The 26180-nt window shown below is 33.5% G+C and overlaps 1 protein-coding gene across 2 annotated transcripts in view; it reads right to left on the bottom strand.

Moving 5' to 3' along the window:
• The window catches only part of LOC125059253 (zinc finger protein jing), a 115414-nt gene extending 89504 nt beyond the window's left edge, over nucleotides 1-25910 (bottom strand). The window contains exon 1 of one of the 2 annotated variants that reach the window (XM_047663613.1): nucleotides 25560-25910. In XM_047663613.1, the coding sequence (XP_047519569.1) occupies nucleotides 25560-25876 (317 nt within the window). In that variant the 5' untranslated portion in view covers nucleotides 25877-25910. The remainder of the gene's footprint in view (nucleotides 1-25559) is intronic. The other variant, XM_047663614.1, reaches the window with a different exon arrangement.
• Nucleotides 25911-26180: the final 270 nt, after the last annotated feature.

Genomic DNA, 26180 nt, shown 5'->3' with positions numbered 1-26180 from the left:
GAAAAGTCAGTGTAGGCGAATTACTTAAATCTAATATAAAATTAAGAATCATGGTAATCCCTACGATTGGTTTACATTCCATCCAGAAAATACAAAAATTATAAAAAGATCTTACCTCATTAAGTTCTTTTATAAACATCTGGTGCTACTCAAACACCTGCGATGTCCTCCAATACTTAACTACTACTTAATTGTAGTATTAAGAACGTTAAGATATATATATAGCCTACGGGTCGATTTTCTTTACATACCACCTGCATGCAACATTGCTGCTTTTCTACTAATAAAATCAAATTAATAATTTATAGTTTAAGACAAAAGCTATCCAAGCCGTGCTTTTTTAACAGGTCATGGTAATTTAATAAAATTAATTAAAGTTGTCAACGTGCCTATCGATACAACGCTCATATTGAACACGATAGATAAAATAAGGCAATTTTTAGTATCTCTCTTCTATTTGTGTAGGCGTTCAATTCATCCTTCAATCAAAAAGCTTTGTATGGCATATGGTCTTAAAATTCAGTGCGATAACGATCGAAGCATTTGAAGTATTCACGGGCACATTCGTTTATGATAGGCAAAAAGAATATAAGTAACACGTGCGGGGATAGATTAACAAAGGGTTCCCTTTTTATTCAAAGCTCGCAGGACAATTACTACATTAGGAAAGGTTTTTTACTAATGGGAATAGAGCCCATTTTTGTCTCGTATTTCGTTTGTAGGTGTAAATGTATGCTCTCGTACTGTAAAGTAAATTAAATATTGTTTAAGGTTTTCTCTTCTCAGTTACTTGTCAAAAAATGACGAATGCGTCTTAGGTTAAACTGTATTAGGTAACTGAACAGTCGAGGACAGCGAGACTCTTTTCTTCTATAAAGCACTCATAGCGTTATATGCAACAATGCTATCGTTAGAGCTTGATATATTTATATATTCACGACTTGTTTCATGTAGGCAGAGACCACGGATCCTGACATACCTCATTCACTTTCAGGACATTCACCAGACATGCTCGTCGGTTATGGAAACTTTAAACTTGTACTAGGTACTAGAGCAGCTTTATTTGAACATTAATTCAGCTTTTATCTATAAGTGGGGTTAAATTTTGTAGTGCTTTACTATTTTTGTCATTATAGGAACTAAGGTTTATATTTTAACATCCAGACATTGCAACAAATACTGCATTATTATACTGTAAATACCTTGCACTTTTTGTTACGAGCGGTATCCACGCAATGTGCGTAATGGTCTTCACGTAAGTATACATAATTTGAGCACGTCCGTTTAGCCAGCGGCGCACACGCACGCGTCAGTCGGGAGCCGTGTTATCTCAGTCACTCAAATGTAGCCCCTACATGCAATATACAATCATTGCTGAACCGTTATGCATCTAACAACTTCCTTCGTTATGTTTTTTGTATCGAGAAAATGAACTAATGAACATCACTTATCCGGTATCTTATCATTACCTGAAACAAGAAAAATATTTTATTGATTAGAACACTTTTTTCTTAATAATTATAACAATAAGAAATTTCCACTTACTAGTGGAGAATAGGCCAACGACCTTACAATGAAGAAATAATTTACCTTTGAAGTGATGAAATTTGAAGTGATACCGCCGTCCATGGACACTCACAATGCCAGAAGGCTCGCAAGTGCGTTGCCGGCCTTTTAAGAATTGGTACGCTCTTTTCTTGAAGGACCCTAAGTCGAATTGGTTCGGAAATACTTCTGTGGGCAGCTGGTTCCACATAGTGGTGGTGCGCGGCAAAAACTGCCTTAGAAAACGCTCTGTTGTGGAACGACGGACGTCGAGGTGATACGGATGGTAGAAATGCAAATGCCTTAAGAAACAATCATTTATACTATATTTAATGATAAAAGTTGTAACTTTAGGCAATGAAGAAGTCAATATAACATGAAATCAAAACATAAAAGATTTCCGTCTTCTAAATGAATAAAAGGACGGTAGGCGTGAATTTTATAGAATCAGTCAAATAATTGATTAACTTCCCTCCACAACCGTCTTTCGGCAGATGTGTCTTCACGGCACACAAAGGCGATATCGTTCGTGACTATTATTCGAGCCGCGAAACCGCACTACATCTGTTTCGTTCCTTATAATGAACCAAGTAGCCGTTTTGTAAGAATGTGGGCGTCTAGTCGGAAATGAGAGAGCCGATGCAACTGTTATGACATACGCGGTGCGTTGAAAATAAACAAGAGCGCGATAACGAAGCCAATTCGCGTGTCAAACGCCGAAATATTTCGACGGAGACACTACAATTACAAAGGGTGAACGGGTTTAGGGACAATGGACGGGTATTTTTTTTTAATAGGCAGAACGTACATTCGTTAATAACTACATGTATGCTGGGTGTTGACATTCCACGTGCTTGAGCTTTTATTGAAATATTTTTTCATTCTCAACATAATTTTTAATTAGTTTAGAATTTTTTTTTAATCTAGTTTGTTTTTTACTTTTAATGTTTAAGTTATTTTCTCTTCATCATTGTAATATTTCCCTTTAAATGTTGTGCACAGTTGTTTTTGATGCACATGCATGTACATATCTTGTTTTCTATGTCATGTGTTCTCTTACGTTACAAACACTTACGTTTGTATGTGTTTCGCTAGTGTGACTTTAAAAAAAAAAAATAATAATAATATGTCATGTTTATAGGCATGTCAAGAAAACTGTAGTCTGAGAAGAATAAGCTAAGAAGCATCCAGTTTTATTTTCTTTAAATTGTCCTTTTAACTGATGCAATCCATTTCCAAGTATATATTGACGACATGATACCAGTAGGTACTTTATAATGAAAACTTTCAGCAACATAATTCTTATTCATCTATTTTACTAGTCTACTTACTTCAATAAAGCTTCTGAAACCTAGAGGGTAGACGTCATAAAAAATTCGAGATGCGACCTAAAGTTTTAAGCTCGCGTCTTAAGCTAGTCATAAAACTTCAGCGCATTAGACCAAACTTTGCACACATACAAATATAAAATTATAGAGTTAGTTGTTTATGCATACATAAATTTTCTGACCCCAAAGAACAAATTTTTATTATATAAGGAGAGTGATTGGTGGGAATGCACTTTTTGTAACACACGATTTGTAATTTCTTCGACACCACTTGTGAGGGAACGGAACGAATGGTCAACATAACGTCGATGGTTACACTTTACTGTTAGGTCTAAGTAGTTTGTCAACGACCAAAGATGGTAATTGCGTCTTAGAGTTGTCTATTCCATGTTTTGAAGTGCCTAGGTGCCTGAGAGCTTTTACTTTTTAGCTTTTAATTAACCGGGCTAAGACATTTTTATTATCAAGTAGTTACGTATAGGTCAGACAACTCAGTCAAGTACTTGAAATATGAAGTTTTAAAGTCGACGGAAGTATCCCGCTGTATCAATTAAAGGAAGTTAAATACACTTCGCGTGGTATAGGTGTAATAAAAAGTATACGGGGTAGTGCGGGCAAATTGTACTCCCCGAGGCATCGCGCATGCGCGGCCGGCTATTAAGTGCACTTAATTCAGTCTAAATGTTGCCTCGCGGGTACTAACTTGCTTAGGGTGCTCACTGATGAGAAAAGTCCCTTATAGCTTGTAGAACAGTTGAAATTGGATTGTAATTTAATTGAAATTGGAATGTTGAGCGTAATTTATGACAAGACTGCAATGTTGCTACTTTTAAGTCTTGATTATGTTTAAGATGTTAATATTAATTTGGACATAGTCTTATTTTATAAATAGCCTCTCACAGTAGTGAAATTGAAGACAAACTCTTACTGAGACAAAGCATCCTATATTTTATAAGTTTTGTCGCGAATGTCAACCCTAATTAGAAAATTCATTTACGAAAATGCTCACGATTTTTTAGCGATAAATACTGTATTTCGTATGTTACTCTGTATTTTCGTACGATAAAAAAAGAAAAGCTTTACTTTGCTATCGTTTAGGTGGTCCTGAATTTAAGCATTGGAAAAAGAAAAAATCTTACACACGAGGTTGCGAAAATCTAAGTTTTATCTAAGTAAATCACGATTAGTTAACGAGTTATCAATATTATTATTTATTACATTTATAATTTTTATAATCATGTTTTTATCTTTTGTTTTTACATTTGTTTTTTGTTTTTCTCTCTACTGTGGCAAGTAATTCGTTGTCTTTCCGAATATAATTTTTTTGTTGATTTTTTGTATTATAAATTAGGCTGGTTTTCTTTAAGTAGGGTTGCTTGGAAGAGTTGACTTAGTGGCGGCATGACCGCCTGTTGTACCGTGTTTTTTTTAACGTCTATTTTCAATATTATTATTTTATTCTTGAGTAAAAAAAGTGTAAATAAATAACTATAATTTTATAGTTAATTTTTGTATATCGTGTTTCCGTATTCGTGGCTGTTGCAATAATAAACTATAAATTAAGCGTTAATAATAAATAGAAATTATAATCAATATGAGCCTCGAGAGACTTCCAAACTAAAAGTTCCCACACGACAAATAAGGCGTTTGAATAATTATTACGACATGTTAGATTATGATAATGATTAAAGCTATAAACTCGTATTACTTTACTTATAAAGTTGTTTATGCAGGTGATATTTATTAACACCATTGACTTCACTAAATAATTCATACGATATCGATAACATTATATAGGTAATATTTGATTTTTAAAAATTAAGTCGAATGAAAACTTTTTAGTGAAAGATTTTTTTTTACAAACTTTGTGTAGTTGTAGGACATTTTCCTTTAAACGAAATTATTATTATTTACTTATTAAGTCATATTAATTAAACAAATAGAACCTCTATTTCTTTAAAGCCATTTCAATCGTACTTATCTTCCGAATATAATTTTTTGACGAATCACAAGTGTACAATGTGTTACCTACGTGAATAAATGATTTTTGAATTTTTTTTTTTTAATATATTATTATGATCAATAAATCTTAGATCTTAAGAATTTAGAATTTATTATAAATATATACTTTGTTATATATAAATAGGTAAAACTTATGTTTATGTTTGAATGTGTATTCCGTTTTTGGCTTTTGTGTATAATGTAATTGTTTGGATATTGTTTATTGAGTAACTGTAGGAATACTGTTGAGCAAATAAATAAATACCTCTAAAAATTATGGGAATCTTTTTCAGTCAACAATTTTTAAATACAACCGAAACGATGGTTACGGCAATCGAATCCTTATACATCGAGAGGATTAGCCAATATGAGACGGAGGCAGTCATGTATTTTCTTGCAAGAATTTCCTTCTACTAAATCAATTACCTAAGCATTGTACTGAACATTCCAAAGTCATATGACGAAGCCAGACGTCTCAAGTATCGAGCACTGAGCTTATACATAATTAAAGTTTCAGGTTAAGTGTGGGTACTAGGTAGCCGTATAATTTGGCCCGCAAGAGCATACCTAATATAAATCAATTTCCGTGCCAGACTAGAGTACTTTAAAGTTTCTTAGTTGAACTCATGAATAATTCTAATAGAGAACAAATCTTTCTTTAGTCGTCTGAGTTGCATATATGAACTCGTTTAACCGTCTTTCTACGGTGTGAATAGTAATACAAAAGACGAAACGTTGGCGCATTTTGCCCAAGACCACTCTAATCCAATCACAGACACGCGACACGACGCGTCATTCCGTTCAACCAATAAGAATCAAACGCACCATTTTTTCACCGTTCTTTCACTGTTACCTATATACTTTTCTGCATAAAGGCGACACTACATTTTTTTCAATTTACTTTGAACAAAGACACATATAGAAAACACGCATTCGGTTAGATTTTTTATTAATCTTACATAAACACGCTCTAACACAAGAAGCCATTAATTAAGAAACGCACGTGCCTCGACTTAATCTAAGTAAAGCATCAATTACAACTGAATAAGGGCTACTGTGTAGGATTATCTTAACATCATATACCTTTTATGGCCACTTTCCCAGATCTACGAGACATGAAAATTAATGGACCTCGTGTACACTAAGTTAATAATTCATATAATGACGTATAATGGTTACATATCTCTTAATTAAGTTGCTTAAAAAACAACTGTTAGTAGCCATCTGTTGAAATATTTGTGCGATATTATATAATATATTCAATATCATACATAATATAGTACAAAAATGCAATGGCGCTTCAACCTTTATTAAATTAGCTTTAGATTTCTGCATCTGTTTTAACTGTAATGGTCTGATGATTGTCCAAACACCAGAGTTCTGTATCTCTTTAAACTAAAAATAAACAGAAACATATATTTGAAAAGCTATGTTTTGACGGCATAAATTCTATACATGAATAATGAAATCAATGTATAAAATATGGAAATAAAGCGTCTACCGTATTTATAATTCATAGGCAATATTCTTGTTTATGAAATATAGCACCAGGTGGTGAACGCATATATTTTGTAAGAAAATTTATTAGCGATCGAGGGACAATATTGCTTGGCAAAATCGACATTCTATAAAGTAACCATAGGATCCTAAAAAAATCGTTTTTACAACGTTTCGTTTCGCACGTTGTTCTTTCTACACCATAAGTATCTATTAATTATGCAGGCGACTTCGATACTATAAATTTGTGTGAACTTTAAAAGCCACGTATACAAATAGTAAAAAATAGGCTTAAGTAATAGATAATTAAATTTGAAATGGAACGGAAAATGACATGTAGCGATGACTAGCGTTTTAGATTATCTATACAAAAATGTAATCTTATTTCATCTACATTTCACAGAAACGATAAATATCAACAAAAGTAGAAATCCAAGATAAAAATATTTATCCAATTATTTGATTATTTAATCATCTATAAAAGTTCGTGTAGAGTAAACAATAAATAAACGTTTCCATCACAAGACTTGTTTCTAGAATTTCTGTTTTAACAGCTGTCATAAGATGATTCAAAACTCAGCAGGTTGTGTATACGACAATGTCAACGCTTTTAGGGCTGTCGATTAAAAAAAGTCGAATGTATTATATATTTAACACAGCATTATAATAAATTTTAACCTACCTATACATATTCCTAAATATTTTTCATATAAAAAGGTGAATCGTGATAACCCTAACTAGCAAGGCATAAACGCAGCACGCATCCTAATACAGGCGTTGCGTTCCGTCCATACAAATGAACACGACCATTTCAAATAGACATGCTTCACCACGGGCGGTATTAAAGTAGAGGGGTCACACTGATTGGTTTTGTTGTACGAGATAACACAACAATGTTAGGCTGAATAACATGAAACGGTTTTTGTCAGCGGTCGCGTCGAGCAAGAATCCTGTTTGATTGTTCAACCTGCAATCTATTACTAACATGGAGAAACGTGTTATCAAAATATTTTTCATTATTTTGGTAATCTATTAGTTTCACAATCATATGATGATATCGACGTAAAAAACAGAATCATGCCCTTGAAATCGTGATAACGCACTATAATTATCGCTCGCTTGCCAAAATACGTAACGGAGGCAATGACACGGCTATAAGCGCGAAGGTCATTGTCGCGGGAACAAAGATCGCGAAAGTGGTTGTAATTGCCGTAATAACTCGTAATCCATCCAGTTTCCGTACAAGGCGCGCAGCTTGCATAGAAACAGCTGACGAGCGCACGCGCCCGCGCCTGCATATTAATGCCACAGCAAAAACAAGCATGAAATCGAAATGCTGTCGAAGCAGGCTCCGTCGATTATACAATGCTAATATAATTGACTTGCTAGTATTTAATATTTTTTTAAGTATGTTTGTCTGTCATAGTAAGAATAATGTATTTTATAAAAAAATTATGAACGACTACGTTTTTCATTAGTCAGCCTTTTTTGGGCTTCATCGGAGACTTTTCCTTTTATGAAGCCATTAAAACATTCTAAGGCAAAATACCTGACCTATCACAGATAGACAGTATTTAAGCCGAATTTCGGCAAATTCATCTTTGCATTTGTAGCGCTTCTTGGTTGATAAGTACGGCGTTGTCAGGTTCGGGGCAAAGTACGGGTAAGGTTTTGGATTCTAGGAATAATTTAATAATGGAATCCGTTTCAAAAATGATTATGACGATACGTACTATGAAGAATTTTTTACTTAAATTAAATTAAAAAGTGTTTTTATATATATTTGAAAGCTAATGCTGCATTTCTGTTTGCACAAGACTATTTCTAACTTTGAAACATTTTGTAATATCGCTCAATATCAATAAAAGGTGTACCTAGAATCTAGATATCAAGATTATTCATACACTCTTAACTCTTCGCTGAATGCGCAGAAATGCACTCACTTCACCAGAAAAACTTAGTTGTCAAGCGCGACCAGAATGTGTCAAGAGCGCATTGACATGGCAGAGACTAAGTATAACAGTAGGAAAAAAGTTCAAATTAAATTAAGTTTTTTAAACTGGCAACCCTGGAGGTACAAGTGACATTTCTCCCCCAAGGCGACGCATCTGTCCCGCTCGTTATTGAAAGAACCAATAAAGCCGCTATAATGAAGCTCTATATCAACTAAATTAAACATTTTCGACGTGTGGGGGATGGATGTTTAAATATAGATGTTTTTATCTACATTTTAATTGTAGGAAATTACAAACACTAGCCAGTTTAATAGTACCGAATAATGATTAATTATTACTGCTGATGTAAATCGTAATCGATAATGTCTAATTAGTAAAAAATATACAACAGTAGGCCTACAAGCTTTTAGGTCTGCGCCTTAGATTTCTGTATGTTTCATGAGATATTTTTTCAATAGGCAAATAGGGTAACAGCTTTGTGCCTGACACGCTGTCGACTTTTTTGTGGCTGGCATACCGATCTCCTATTTTTCACAATTTTATTTTACCGTACAAGCGAGTGTCAGTGTATATAGACAATTGGTGCACAGCCGGAGACAGAAGTTACGGCCTCGGTCATGCGAGTCGCACCATAAAGCGAACACTAAAATAAAGTTTCATACTTTAAAACTGCAATATCTATCTATTATTTTGAACATTTTTTTATTCAAATTGTATAAGCATTTTATATTTTACACTCACTTCGCCGGCTCTGCGACCCAAATGTCTTGGCTTAATGAACGAGAAACTTCCTGTCCTGTTTATCTAACAAAGTATTTTCTTAAATATATACCTCCACGCCTTATCTCTTTCCTCCAAAAGTGGATTTCGTATAACAAAACTGTACTATTTAATTATTAACAACAATATTTATATCACCCTTTGAAAGACTTTCACCACGTTAAAACCAGCTAAGATGCAACAAATAAACGTTTCGATTGACTATAAATTATCCATAATACCCTTTAATAAACATTTATCACGGGCATCGATAATTTTAATCGACATTTTGAATCGATAAAACCAGCTGTTCTCTCCATCTACGTAGGCTGTACTTTTGTAAGTTGACCAAGTGGGCGGGGCTAGTATAAATAATGAGGTGATAATAGATACGTGATATTAAAATTGATAACAGGCCTTGATTTAATGTTCCCGTTTACCAAGATTTAGAAACGGAAATCACTTAAGTTGATAAAGTTACAAATCTCTTCCTTAGTTTAAATAACCCTCTTTTTTACTTTAACGGGAAAATGATTGCGTTAGTAAACTTATTTGGGTGTCGTTACATTTATCAACCATGCAGACTGTAAAGCTTGCCTGTATTTGATTGCTTTTGATTGTAAGATTGATTTGCATTATCCATAATACAGCTGATACTTCTAAGTAAAAATTGGACTTTACTAATCCACCCCTACCCTCTTAGTCCTAACCCTAATATGTAGTTATAGATTTGAGGTACATTATTTTAAATAAGTAAGAAAGAAATAAAGCTCGCAAGTCATATTTTAAAAGCAATCTTAATAATACTAATCAACTATTATAAACTCTGGAACTGTATTGTGTAACTGTTTGTTAGTGGTCTAACAGTTTATAGTTTACTATTATCATAATCTATGTGGCCAATGCAGCTGCTAAAACTGCCTGAAACATTATTGCAATGTAAGCTGCATAACCGATTCGCAGCTACCTTAAAGCTAAAAACATATAGCAGGTGACCATTGGTCAACGACATTAGACCTTTATAGGTCGCTTCAATATCAATAGATAAGTTCTGTCCGCATTAAACTATTCTATGTATTTTCCACATGGTTTAAATTGCACAAGTGTTATGCGGTATAATTATAAAGTGTAGTCTGATCCTGGAGAATTCCATGTCTGGTCTCGTTTATTAATGTGCATAGTTATAAGAGTGATAAGGACAAAATATTAAATAGCAATTTGAAGAATATATGTTAGATTTGTTAGTAAAGAGATATAAATATTTTTTTCGATAGACGCCGGAATATAAAAGCTAATTTGGGGACTAAATCTATACAAATAATACCCAGGACCTTCGGTTTATAAGTCACGGCGGCAAAATGTATAAAATATCGAGTTTTCTGAAAATTTCCCTCACATAGAAACTCATAAAAGCTTAATACTATTTTTAAAGTAGGTGTACGGTTTTCAACTTTGATAAACGAAATTGCTTTAATTGAAACGGAACGACTTCGAACAAAAATAAAATCCTGTTTAAAACTATGATACTTTCAACACAAGTTGCTTTTTACTTAAGTGTTTCGTACTAAAAATTCTTATCTCAAAAATAATTTCAACAAACCATAAATTGTTTAACACTTACGATGGCTAGTAAAATCGACTTATACGACAAAACGTAGTGTTCTTAATAAGAAACCAGGCAGACAATTTCCTTTCTTCTGCTTATTACATAGGGCTTATAATTGAATACATTTTATGCGTCGTCAGGGACTTAGCGGTATAGCTTTCTGCAATTATTTGGGACAGTATTGCCTTCCTAAACCGGCTTTAGCACCTGCCTCGAGTTATTTAAGGGGTTTTGATGACATTTGCATAATAAATTTATATTTGTACCTGCGAGTTACGATATAAATCTGGTGCACTACTACAAAAATATATCATTAGTTGTAGAAATTTTAAGAAAAAAATACGTGTGGCACTCGGGCACTGCCGCGGTAAAGCATTATATTGCAAGGCATTTTTTATAAACTTGTGCAATATAATTATTTATTTATTATCTGCAGTTTTTTTTCTTTGATATTAATCTAATCTACCACTCTACCAGACTCAGACTAACAGGCCTATCCGATGACGCTAAACTGATGTGAGACGCAGTATGCGTTCTGTCCCGCTCTTACGCGTTTTGGCCGCACCTATATTACGTCATCGTGTGTTAGGTTTATTTCGTTACGGAATTACGTTCTGTAACGAAATAAACTGAACGAACGGACTTACTTAAAGTTAACTTGGAAAAAGCTCTTAAAAAACGTATATTAGTTAAGCCAATGAAATTAGTATGTTATTAAGAAGATAAATATGAATGAAGTTGGCACTAAAATTTACTTATAATGATTTTACTATCTTACTCATTACCGTAGAAAGTGAAAGAGAGGCAAAACCTAGTCTGAATTGTATACTCATTGCGACTCCAAGTAATGCTACTCAAGTTACAAGTACAAAGTCTTACATATTACAGACCTCAATGACTTGAGATCCGCTTTAGAATACGGACCAGACTCCGCAATTGCAAAGATGGCGTGCCGATAAAACCGAAATATTTCGAATACCCTACGCTTGGCTGTTTAATCAAAGAATTTAATAAAATGACCGTCCGATAACAGCTGATTTATTGGAAGATTCAAGATAATGCGGTGTAATTAAGAAATGTAATCGATCCTACATACGTTTAAAGAACATTTCGCTGACACAACTTTTTTATATAATTAACTATTGCCGGAATCAAAGTGTGAAATTACAATGAAGACACATTTTTTTGGGGTTTCTAAATTGTTTCGAAATGTATTTATTTACAGTATAAATACGGCATATCTAAAAAAATATACATATCAAATATACTAGTAGGGTTTATTGCCACCCACAACGAATACCTAACCACTAAGCCATGGAGGCAATTACCTACTCTGGAGTCGATAACATATACAAAAATAAAATCCATGTTAGTCTTTAAAAATAACATTGTTTCGAAATAGTAATCTAGCCCGAAACGCCAACGGCTTTCGTTATAAAACTGAATCATTATCAAATAATCTAGAACCCAAGGTCATATGGTTTTTTGCCCTGCCATTTAAACTTCCCGCGGTCAAAGGAGGTCGTAATGAAATTGTCTGATATCCAATTAATACATATAAATTGTATATGTAATATGAGTTTGTTTCTAAATTGCAATTCGTGACTTATTAACGCTCAAAGTTCGATTTCGATTCGGCGAAACAATATTTTATTATACTGACACTACAACACTCGAAAAATAATAATAATAACAAATTTAATTGTAAACTGTACATTGTAAAATGTAACTAAAAAAAAATTAAAAGTTTGGTCTTGTAGAGGTGTAATTATGTCTATATATAGAAATTTCGCAATTCGACTTGCACGTGGATCAACCAGTCGCCCTAAAACCGCCATGTAAGTGGACAATAAAGGCAGTGAATTCTATTTCGATTTTCATTTGGTGTACCTCTAACACTAAAGTCTCTTCGGCAATGAACCTTTAATGCTGGCAGCATTTCCACGCAGTATTATACTTATTCGTTGAGCGAGAAAAGCACCAGCTCTGGGGTCACCGGTATCTTCCAGGCGCCAACTTATTTCTATAAACAGCGCCTGTGTAATGAATCCCACGGCCCAAGTCTATCTACTCCATAGGGAACCAAATCAAAGTTGGAGGAAAGACTTATATTTTTACCGTTTTATATTTGCCGCCTTTTAGACTGTTAACATGTTTTCATTATGAGAAGCTTCAAAACAAATTGCTAATATTAACTACATTATTATACCTATAGATATGCATAGTTTATATAACATTTACAATCCGGTGTAATATACCTTCCTTGTCTTAATACACCCATCCTATCAATAAAATTAGATCTCTAAATGAACAATGACCATTAGGTACGAATTATTATGTTCTTTAATATTCACAATATCAAACGTAAAATTACCTACTGTAAATATTTTCTATGTACATAACATATTAATTGCAACTATTAAACTCGACACGAGGGAGTTTACAGACTGAACCTCTGCTCAGACTGCGTCTATCAGACTATCACATTCCGAAGCCACCGTTGGGAAATCGACAATAGCATTGCAGGTATTATTCGGAATATTCGTCTAACAGTAGACGTCCTATCATTGGGATCTGTATTAGTTTAATAGCCCTTGATATGTCTGTATTATTTCTTGTCATTTACTATGAAGAATTCACTGCTGTATATAGAGTCGTAAATTAGCAATAATGGTATAAAGGCAATGTATTATAAATGTCGATTGGTAAACGTCTGATTTAAAGAAACAACGCTTTGCAAGTAAATGTATTGGTTTTGATGGTAACTATTGTGAACATATTTAAAAGCTCTACAAATAGGAAGAGTAACTTTCATAGGACATAAATAGTAAATACCTATGGTTCAATTGCACAACTGTAATGTTAGTCGGATAAAAACGGTGCTTTATAAGTATTAAGTACTAAAATAATACAAAGAAAAATATTCTCTACAATTTATCAATTCAATTGAGACTCCTCTTTTGAGTTACGATAATTTAAAGTGGAAGTAATCGTATGAGGTTGGCATATTAAGTGCTAACTTTATCTCTGAAACTGTCAGACGCCAGTTTAATCAATACTTTTATTTGACAGATTTTTGTATTTATCCAATAAAATTTCATCGACCGATTTACCATGACTACTAACTAAATTTTGTATGTGGTAAAATAGGATTGAATAGAAAGTTATAAGACCGTGTCCTGCCGACATCAGTTACCGTTATATCATTTTTGTTTCTGCATTTGTTTCATTGATACATTCTTTATAACCAAATTATTGGCTTACTGTACAATATGACACATGTTCATTTTTGGGTACAAGACATGGTGATTTCTTCACACTTCAACCTAAGCTAGACCTTATGCGCACAAAGAAGTTGCGAATCGTTACACTATTTGTGTAAATTAATATTCCAATATGAATTCTTAGTAATAACAGAATGCAACACATGCCAAATATTATTAGGGTAAAGATAATTGTAGTAAAACCGATTCGATACGGACATCAAAGCGCCAAGGTTGTTGAGCAAAAACTTCGCCCCGGGCGAATGCGCTATTATATCGGTGACCTAACCCAATGCAGTTTTCTGTCCATCAAATATGTTTTAGCCGATAATTTGTTTAAATGTTTCTTTGTCTCAAAGGAATTTAGGAGGAAAGTGGGTGACGGAGGGCTCCCGAATTTATTGAAGGCCATCTATCAAGGCGGATGTAATGTCCTATTGCATTCCAAGCCTACGTGACACTATGTTATAGTATTGGTATATAAGTAAGGTTTCTTATACTTCTCTTAGAAGATATATATACCGGATTAACTTATACAATGTGAAGATTTTAGTAAGAATTCTTGGATGCTTTGTTGGTTTTATAACTTTTTTATTATTGTGTCCACGATTTGAGACGTGCAATTTAAACATATGAGACATGTTATATTAAAAACAGAAGTAAGTTTTATGATTCTTTATTTTTGTCAATCTGTCCGTAACGTGATCAGAGAATTATGCGAAAAACTCAATCCCTATAATAAAAATGCTTTCATCACCTAATTACCAAAGGGCACTGCCACCACAATTCGCCGATCGCGTGTTGTTGCGGACCATTATTAATTTTGCATTACAACCATCGCTAATTTCTCGTTATTCCAGAGTATAATGAAACAGTGATAGAACCGCATTTTTGCGAACCGGTTTATAAATATCGGTATAATTTGATTCATAAAATCGTGTTCTTTCGATAACTACAAATTCATTAAGATATATCAATCAATAATTCACATTCAGAGCCATTGTAAAAACAACAAAAAGCAAAGCATCCAAAAAACCTTGGTCTTTCTATTTGATGTTTACCAACCTTTCCTTGTTTTCTTGTCCCCTAACTTACATCACTGTTAGTAAAAATACGAAATTCAACGCAACATTTTCACAACTATGTTTTTCACTGTTTACCGTTTGTCTCGTGTTTAAAACCGGAAATAACAACGATTGTTATAGAAAACCGATATTACCGATTTCGGTAAGATGGAGGCTAACAGCAATTAATAGTGGGAACACGATACGATTAGGGGAGCATCTCGATCGCAGATTGCATAATCCCAGTGCATTTCTAGCTCTTCAGAGGGCGTGAGGACCCCTCAGTGAGGGCTAATGTATTATTCTTTCGACTCATTGTTGTTATCGATCGTTGGACTTGATGTATGTTACGTTTGATAAGAACGATTATTTCTTTAATATTTGTATTTTCCGACGGCTTTGAAAAATTTCTCTAATGTAACAATACTGAAGTTCGCTCAAATTCTGGACAATTTTAATCTCAAGTAAAATTATCATTTAAATAATATATAATAGATATAAATATAATTCTGTTTATAGAGCAAAAAGTTCAAGCACCTCAGATATTGTTTTGAGATGAGTCAAGGAGTATAACTTTAAAAGTAATATAATCATCTCAGATGTCCTATGAAAAAAGCTAGTCTTTCTTAAGGGCCTGATCGACAGACGAGTAAGACCGCGGTTTTATGGCTCGTCGGTAAAGCTCGCCGGTGTATCATTGCAAAACCACGGTTTTAAATACCGCCGAGCCTGGCTCGCGGCTCGTCGTCGTGCTATATTTTTTACTCGGCTCGCCATGCAAAACCGCGTGTCGGAAAGAGAACAAGACATGTTTTGCTTGCTAATCGATCAGCACCAACGAGCCGCGAGCCAGGTTCGTCGGTATTTAAAACCACGGTCTTACTCGCCCGTCGATCAGGCCCTTTAGCCCTACAGCAAAAATAACTAACAAGCAAAAGTGAGCCTAATTCGTACATAATAAAGTTCTCTTTGCCGTGTCAACTAAAAGTAGTAAACCTATCTTGTGAAATCTTCATACAATGTTTAATTTCGTTCGTTCACGCTTGTTGTCATTTGTAAAGCCGACTTGACAGTTTGCTCGAATTACCGACGCTCAACTTACAACGTTTTACGACCACTTTTACTTTGAAAAAGATTAACAACCTTCTCCAAGACTTGTTTAATATTTTCTAACGATGTCATATGACTTCTTTAGGGGGTAAAAATAAGGCACTACATAAACAACCGCCTCCGTGGCTTCGATCGATTCCTCGAGATACAATATTTGGTTAGTGTTGGTAGGTTCTGAATGTATTCAGGATTTTAGTACCAAGTTGATAGATATGAGGAAATAATGATTAAAGTAATACCGCAAAATCTAATTGAGATATTAATTAAGATTTAGGCATCAATTAAAAACATACACAAAGCTCCAAAACTACCTACTTAATAAAATCATTACTAAGAGTACAAATAATCCAGCACCACTATAACCTTTTAGGTCTGGGTCTCAGATTTCTGTATCTTTTCCTTGTATTATCTAATACAGGCTTGACACACGCCGTCGGCTATTCATGTCTAAATCATGCCCGTTTTCTTCAGCGTACAAGCAAGTGTTAAATGCGCACATAGATAGAAAGTCTATTGATACACAGCCGGGGATCGAATATACGACCTCAGGGATGAGGGTAGCACGCTAAGTCAGTAGGACAACACTGTAAGATGTCACTATATTAGATTTATACAGACACATGTGTCGAATATGAAAAAGAAAGAACTGTATATTTTCACACACACATTTAAACTCTTTTAAGCGTAGTAATAACCTGGTACGAAAGCAAAATATTTAAAATAAATCTGACGAGCTTAAGGAGTTGCTTTAAGATTAACCTTTTCATACCCGAAATTAAATGGAAATTCTAAAAAGTGCGTTTATAAATGACAAGTCGGCTTCGTAATTTCTTAAGGGGTTCCAAAATTGCTTACGCCCTAAAACCGGCTGTCATTAATACTTGGAATATTTCAACTGCCTCTACTGTAATTAGAAAACTTTGTCCCACTTACTACTTGTATAGCTATAAATCTAAACTAATTAATGTTTGCGCAAATTATGTGAAGGTACTTACGTAGAACTTTGTAGTAGGTATGATATTTTAAACCGATGTATTCTCGATCAAAGGTATATATATACATATATGTGTTATAAAGGATAGTTTATATTATAAGGCATGTGGGATGCCATTGCTAGTCTGAAAAAGTTCTTCATTTCGCTAAAAGTGGTAGAACTACTTTTGATAGGTAAAAACATTAGTATCTTAATGTTATAATGATAATAATTGCGCAAACAATAATTAAGTTTAGGGACAAAGTTAAGTTTATACCTTTTTAATCTGGACATCGATGTGTTCGATTCCCGTGAAATAAACTTTACCGTTATTGAAGAAGCGCTTGGCCACTGGCCACGGAGGCGAGGTTATAAACAAGAATTGCAATACAGCCTAAAATTATAAATCACGTCGACTAAAACTTATATTAATTAAATATAATAAACATTTATTTCAAAGGTTTTCCCAATTGCTAATATATATAAAAAACCGTTGCGTATTCGCAGTCACAAAAACAAAACACATTGTACATTGACCTTTCTCAAACGACAAAGTGCATTAAACAAAAGCGACATAAATTCCATACAAACACCTTAAGCTGTAACTTATACAACGATAATTGGAATTAATGTGAACCTGAAGCGCGCGTGCTACCAAGTCGTACACTTCTACCTCTACACGTGTACACCGAAAGGGCTCCAAATATACACGCAATAAAGATCAAAATACCTCACTTGTGTTTGTTGTTAGGATCTGCGTATGCGAATGTCAGAGGTGATATGATATGAAGGCAGGTGTGATAGCAGCTGCAGGAATATATACCGCTGCATTAGCGATTATCCTTTTCTTTCTTAATAATTCTCCTTAAGATACTTATTCGGAAGTGCTCTATGACAGGTGGATTATGCAGAAGCGGTTAATGACTAGATATTCTTGTAATTGCAAAATGCTTAAAGCTCTGTTGATTTTTTAATGTTTTCTGTTTTTCTACTGACCCTGTAGTTCTTACTTATTATTATTAAGAATCTTTTTTATTGTCGTTAAGTCTGAGTAGGTACACTGTTAGTTTAACAGGAAATGTATTATTATTTCGGTATGTTACCATTATGTCAAATCAATAAAACAACAAATAGAAATTTCTGCGTCAAATGTATTTATTCAATTCAGTATTTTTACATTTGAGCATTTCTTACCGAAGCACATCTTTCCTAGTAATAGCTAGTATAGCAGTCAATATATGCTATTGAACAATTTATTAGTTTTAAGTCGTTAATACATATTAATACCTCGTAGGAAAGAACACCCAAATCGAATGCGATGCTAACACACCACGGTTCGTTTACATATCCAAGTGCAGTGGGCGTTAGAACCGATTCGATCTCGATTATCGATTACAAATCGTCGATTTATACGATTACGATTTTTATAGTTCATACGTTATAGTAATCGTAAAACTTGTACGGTTCAATGGAATTGTGTGAAACAATAATAAAATGTGATTTCTATATGGAACAAATGTTGTGGGTCACCTACGATTTTATATTACAAACATATAACTGCACTTCTCGCACGCATGTTTCTTTTTTTCTTTTAATAATCGGCGATAAGGCCGCCCGTTGCATCCCTTATAATTTTTATGTATTGTGTTTCTTTTATTTGCAACGAAGTGTAAATAAATAAATAAATATAAAATGGTATACGGGAATTTTCTAGTGCCTAATTTAGTGTGAAGCGCTGTTACTTACAATAACGTCGACAATCTCAAGGAAAAAGGACACGGTTTTAATAAAGTCTAAAGGCGGTGCAGTTTTATCTATTTATTATTTAAGTAATAATATTTTTTTAAAGCAACCCAGTGGCCCTAACATTCTTTTACGTCTGAGCCTCAGATTTATGATGATATATATCTTGTATATATCTTGGATATATCGTGATAATTTGTTTATTTCTAATAAGCAAGTAGACAAGCAAGTAATTCTAGTAAGCAGCCTTCTGTTCCTGACACACGCCGTTTGTTTGGGTCTAACGGTTTCCTCACGATGTTCGCATCACCGTAAGGGCGAATTTTAAATGTGCCCATAGACAGAAAGTCATTGGTGAACAGCCGAGGTTCGAACCTTGGACGTCAGGGATGAGAGTCGCACGCTGAAGCCACTAGGCCAACACTACTCTATAGTTGTCAGAAATAATGAAGGGTGTAAACCAGTAATCCAGACAGTATTATCCGTACACAACGGGTTTATGAATTTAAATGTAATAAAATAATTTCGTACCTACAATTTAAAATAATCCTATTTTTTATTATAACATGTAGCATGCCATCGGTGATAGTAAATAGATTAGTATTCAATTGGAACAAAAATTGGAAAAAAGAAATCCCAAGATTACAGTTAAACAAAACAAAGCAGCTTAACTCTCACAGTTTAATTCATGTATGTATGACCAAGTGTCATCAAAAGATTAACCTTTATAAGGGAATACGAATCATTAAGAAAACATTTATAAGAGACTGCGCATCTGGAAATAAGAAAGCAGAAATCGATTGCTTATGTAACTCAGGAATAATGTAGCTGAAAAATAATTTTCTAAAGATTTAATAGTAGAATAAAATCTTACAAGCGTAAAATCTTATCTTTCTATTCAATAAGGCAGTCCTAATACAAAATTAATATCAACCACTGCATAAAAACCGTTCCAAAATCAAATCAAGATGCATTTCCCGACGCAGGGCCAATGCGCCCGCGCCGGGTAGTGGGTTCTAATGACAGGGGAAGGGGAGGGGGGAGAGACCGGTTGCCGCGCTATGATATGTAGCCGTCGCACTCAGCTGACGCGGAAGAAATTTTTATAATAAATGTACAAAGATGTAACGTTCAAAACATTACAAAAGAAATGTTATAGATTCTTATATTCATCTAATTTAGTCATAAGCATAGTCAAACCTAACAAGAGAGATCGAATAAGATATAAAAATGTATTATTCACATTTCCACCTCAAATTAATCATGTTTTTGCTAAGTGTCTGGACTTTAATATTCACACAAAAGTCTGAACAGAAAATTTTGAGGTTTCACTATTATATTACGCAACTGATTATAATCTATACGTAAAATCAAATATTTAATTTGTACAATTGTTTTACGCTGGACTGGACTACAGTACTGGTAAAGTATGTTTAATATTCACTATTATAATAAATCGGCATTAATCGAAGACTACAAATAGCAGTAGCTAGTCTATATCTAGAATAATATTATAAGGAAGAAAGTTAGTATCTGGTATTTTATAACACTCAAAAACTACTGGAGCGATTTCCAAAATCCTTTCACCATTGCTACACATTGTTTCCGAAATATAAAAAAATAAAGGACTGATCTTAAATTATCATGATCCATGTGCATTTTTTATTTTTCATGTATCCTTTTTTAGTTTAGTTTGTTTTTTGTTCCTGTTTAGTTTTGTCTTTATGTAATATGTATTTTTACACTTCTTGCCTACCTCATCTAATTTAATTTATTTTTTCTTACAGTGGTTGCCTGAAAGAGATCGCTCGAAAGCGATAAGGCCGCCAGTTGCTCTCCTTTTCATTTAATAATTTTTATTTATATTGTAATGCAACGAAGTCTAAATAAATAAAAGCCCAGCCGTGTGAAGCAGGGATATGCCGCTAGTATTTTATAACACGCCATCCGAACCTTCAAGTTTTCTCATAACGAGCAGTTAATGACCGTTACACTTGGTGAAACAGGCGTTACCACGCGGTTATCGGTCGACCGCAAACAATATTATGTTCCTCTTCAATCAGATTATATGCCAATTTAATTACTCGAGATAGCACAAAAAGCGTTATCAGTATTTCCGTTATAACGATAGATTGTTTACATTCTAACGCAGTGAATTACGAATCAATGTGTGATTACTTATATGGTTTTTGTTTGTAAAATTAACAATTGCAGTAAGTTGTGTTTAATTCCAGTGTTGCTATTCTCTTAACACGTTCGTTCACATCTTGTTGTGATAGTACTAATCTCCTTAGAAAAAAACCGTAATTCGGTCTACCTTTTAATAGGAAGAAACTACGTTCTGTAAATTCGATTATGATTTAACTTACAAATATTAAAAACGCTCATTACTTGCACTTTAATTACATAAAACAATAAAAAAATGTATAGTTATTAAAGTTAACTAAGAAATATGATACTTGGTTAATGATTGTAAAATTAATGACCCATGTTAACTAACAAGTTGGTTTGCTATTATACGTCAAGTTATGAGAATAACTTTAGTCTAGAAAATATAGCTAATAATTTCCCAGAACGTTGTTTGTTTTTTTTTTTTATTTATTTGTTAATTAAATCTATTCGATACATAAGGATTATAAAAGTCAAAATAATAGTAATATTAATCATTCCATTTTATAGTTAACACAGAAACTATAGTTGTTACTATCGAGTGACAATTGATATAAAAATATCACTGACGTACTGTAAGTAGATACAGTGAAACTTGGTTAAGTGGGACCTGGATAAGTGAGAAACCTCCATAACTGGAACTCATGCTGAGGTCCCAACACTTTGGCACTGAATTACCTCTGTTAGTGGGACGAGGTAAGCCTCTATATCTGGGATTTGTTCTTTCGGTTTATCATCATAGTTACCTCTATAACTGAGACAGCGAGTAAATTTTATATGCACAATATATATATAAAATTATATATATTGTATAATTTTAAAATATAATTTTTATATATAATATATATATAAAAATATATATATATATAATAGTATATATAAAATTAAACAGTGTACAAAGACCCACCACTTGCCAAAAAACGTATGTAACTAGCCAGTTTTTTAATAATTAACGAAAAAAGGACCTTGGGTCGAAAATACTACAGCAAATAGAAATAAAATATAATCTTCATTTACGTAACCAAATTTACATCATTTAGTCTATCTATATTGTTTAGTGGAAAATAGAAACAAATGATAACTCTGTTATTGAAATAAATTGCACCTTTAGAACTAATTTTATCCACATTATACACTGCATCAATACGCAAAATCGTATAGAAAAATAAACAACAGAAACAAATTGTATGAAATCTCTACACTTACAACTGTCAAAAATTAAAATTATAGTATTGACGTATACGAATATGTGTGTGCCATAAGAGCGTAGCAGCTACATACCACACGGCAACAAGGAACCAGTTTCGTGCGCCCGGTTAGAACTTCTAACTTTTTATTTTACCGCTCACCCTTCTTGCCTTAGCGCGAACCCGTACATTTTGTTTTGTAGCGATCGAAACTTTCGCACCATACTTTGATAGGTACACTCGTTTGAGACACTTCACGATTACTTCATACATTTTATACAATTGATAAACTTTACTCTGGACAAATTTTTGTCCGGTTAGTCACTTAGCTATTATATTATAGTACTTATGGCCTTAAGTTTATTGTGTTATTGTTATTTTATTAAAAAAATCAAACGAGTTTATGTCATTCATTACGAATGTTATATATCGGTATCGTTTTTAAAATTAAAAATATCATACTAACCGTTTTAACTAGAGGACTCTTTTGTCTTTTTTGATCACTGCGTAAATACAATTTGGCAAAAAGAGACAAAATAGTATAAGACTACACTGATTTCATTTTTATAAATTTAATATGTATGTACCCTTAAGTTTGTAGTATGTGTGTAATGTGGTGTAAGTATTAAATAAATCATGTACATTATGGGAAAATTTAGAGAAAATAAAACAACTGCTCTTATAGTTGTAAACAGATTATACACAATTACAATATCTAATTAAATTAGCTAGATAACATTATTTTGATAACAACTAACGAAATGACTAATAAAATTATTGTAAATAATCTATTATCTAAATATGTGTAATCTTATACCATGCTTAATTTAAAGATAAAATAAAAAATTACTTCGATTTTAACTACAGTAAGCTATACCTACTATTTACTAGTTGTTTTAGGCATGTTAATGCATAGGAAAATGTGAATATTCTAAGTTAAAATACTAAACAAATCAATGTTAATTGCACTCATGTTTGACCACTGTAATTTTTCTGTCAACAAATCAACCACACTGCACGCAAACATCAGGAAATGCATACATAATAATTACACAGACTATGTTATTGCACCCATACCTATCCTAAGGCACTTAGGGCAAGTAGATATGGAGTTAGAGTTTCCAATAATAATATTAATGTATAAACTACTCTTAATTCTTGCTGGTGAGGGCAATATTTTTAAATTTGAATATATAACATTTTATTTAAAATTAAAACTTGTGAATCACATTGTCAATAAGATTCATTGTAAGTAGAACTACAAATTACTGTAGAAGCATAGGCCTAATATTATTTAATGAGTAAGTAATAATTAAATGCTATTAATGTTAAACAAACGCATTCAGAATACAATAAGTAATAAAATACGTGACTAGAAATAGTCTTTAAGGACCTCAGAAACTTTAAAAAAATAAAATATTTACTGAATTATAAATTTAAATACCTTAATTTATTAAAGAAAAAGATGAAAAATGGAGGATGTAAAAAATACTTTATTTTCTTAAGTGTTTTAGTTTATTAGACAGGAGGGAAAATGTATTGCTCTAACCAACTGAAATACAGAAATGAACCGAATTTACTAACAGATGGAAGGGTTATATACCTACAAATTAGTATGTCATACAAAAGGATTCATAGCAATTTTAAACTTACACTTTAAAAGTCTTTGTATGAACATACTAGTCCAACTGAGTCTTCTAGGAAGTAAAATAGTTGATATATATTTCAGAAGTTTATGTTAATAATTTCCTATTGTGTAGTAATTTCAAAGTAACTAAGTGGCAAAAGTTTTTATAAACGAAAAAACAAATGTGTTACAATCTGTAGGCCTATTAGAAAAAACTTAATGAAATATTAGTAATGTTATCTGAAATATTTGACCCAAATAAAGCACTTCACTTGTTATCAATATCCTTATTATTAACTAACTTTGGACCAAAAATAATCAAAGGCTAACCAGCAAAATTTTAGATTTTCTTTATAAATAATATTTTATTTTCGTGTGTATCATACAATTACAAGAAAATTTATCTTTACCGGATTTAAATGACGTTAACAATCCCAATTGTTTAAGCCTTATTTGCAATTTAGCGTGCATTACAATTTATAATTAAATAAAAGGTTATACTTATGTATGTTTGAAGCCCTCATAGTGCGTGATCCAATTTTTGCGTCTTTATAGGTATTTGTTTTAAGACGAATAAGTAATTTTCGCTGAGAATTTAAGCCAGGACTCCAAGGTCCATTATACGTCGTGTTCGTTAATCACAAAAACTTAATAATTTATAAATATTATTATTTTTAATTGAGAAGTTAGTTATAATCGTAAATTATGGGTACGAACTAAGACGGCAAACCTTACATCGCCTACGCATCTTGACAGAAAACTCCAGGTTTGATGTATCTACGAAGGTTTGGTAATATAATTTATTAAAATACTTATAAATTGCAAATGTAGAAAAATTATTTAAGAAAATAATGTTCAAACATTACATACCTAACTTATCTTTGCAAAGTTCTAATAAAAGATAAAAAAAACTTCAAAGTAAAACTATCACCTCATTACAAGCCCAGTGATATAATCTATGAAACAAAAAAGATATATTTTCTTATCACAAATATTATCAAGTTTTGTGCGTCATGTGATAATGGCCAAGACATAGAAGTCAAGTTCAAGTCATTGCCTTGAATTATCACGAATTTGGGTAACTAGCTCTTTATGTAATCACAATTTATCACACATTTTACTAGGTACATACTAAGTCGTAATATAAACGTTTAGGTGGCCCAAAGAAACTCTACTTACAAATTTATGATGTAATAGTAAAATATGTTTTTAACACTTTTGCGTAGTAATAATGTAATAAATTTTATTAACAAGAAAATATTAAAAGATGAAAAACCTCACTTCTTTGGGACAGTTCAAGGGAGCATACAAAACTAAAATCAAAAAGTAGCTGATGAGAAATTATGTATGTTAAAAGGTCCACCACCTGCTTAATTAAAATCAGTTCAGCAGGTTATGCAGAAAAGCATAACAATTACAAACATACTTTCGCATTTTTAGAATAGGATTGTGAGCAGATTTAATAACAATCGCATGGTTCTTCGGATTGGAATCATCTGTATTACTATCGTACATGCGTTACGGCAGTCAAGTACGTACTAGGCATCTTGAGGTCTTTTGAGGGCATTCAACCGAAATAGGCCTAGTGACGCGACGAGACATCGCAATTCGGACAGATTTCGAGTCGCAATGGCCATGACATCGAAACCAGCGTAACAGCCTCCGGTCACTGGAGCATTGACTTTTACATTTAGACACTCATCACAATATAACCAATTAGCTAAATAACTACCTGTCAGAAGATTCGGAGCTATCATATCTGTCGAAGCATCTCTTCTTCCGGTCGTCACTGTCATCTGTATGGGACCCTGTAGTTTTTTGGGAATTCGATGCGTCTGCCGCGGGACGATTAGCGGCCACGCCGAGTGTCTCACATTTTTCACACGAATCACTCTCATCTAGTTCAGTATAGAACGATAACCTCACTCTGCCGTCCACTGTATGTTCACTGCACTTTTTTATGTCACCATTGGACGGGTCGGTTACGGAAAAAGTTAATTCATTCATTTGTTTCGGGTACGCACGATCCTCTGGCGACCCATCCGCCATCTTTGAGCGCGCGAGTGTTTTGTCGCCAGTTTCGTCTCGCCGCCACGAGCCGCATGGGCGCTGTTGTCGCGGGGTGCGCGGGTCGCGGGCAGCGTGACGTCAGAGCGGCTGCGCGACGGTCGGAGGCAGAGCGCGGTGACGTAAGGGCTCCGCCCCGTGCATGTGCAGGGACGCTGTCATTGGCCAAGCGTTACGCAACCCGCAAGCCTATTCAAATACCAACGGAAGGGAATCGCCGTCGATAGGGACAGGCCCATCCCAGCCCTAAACGTAACAAATAATGCAGCATAATGACCCTACACAC

Source organism: Pieris napi, chromosome 19 (assembly GCF_905475465.1).
Source record: "Pieris napi chromosome 19, ilPieNapi1.2, whole genome shotgun sequence".
NCBI classification, from domain to species: domain Eukaryota; kingdom Metazoa; phylum Arthropoda; class Insecta; order Lepidoptera; family Pieridae; genus Pieris; species Pieris napi.
This window is presented reverse-complemented; position numbering and strand designations above follow the sequence as displayed.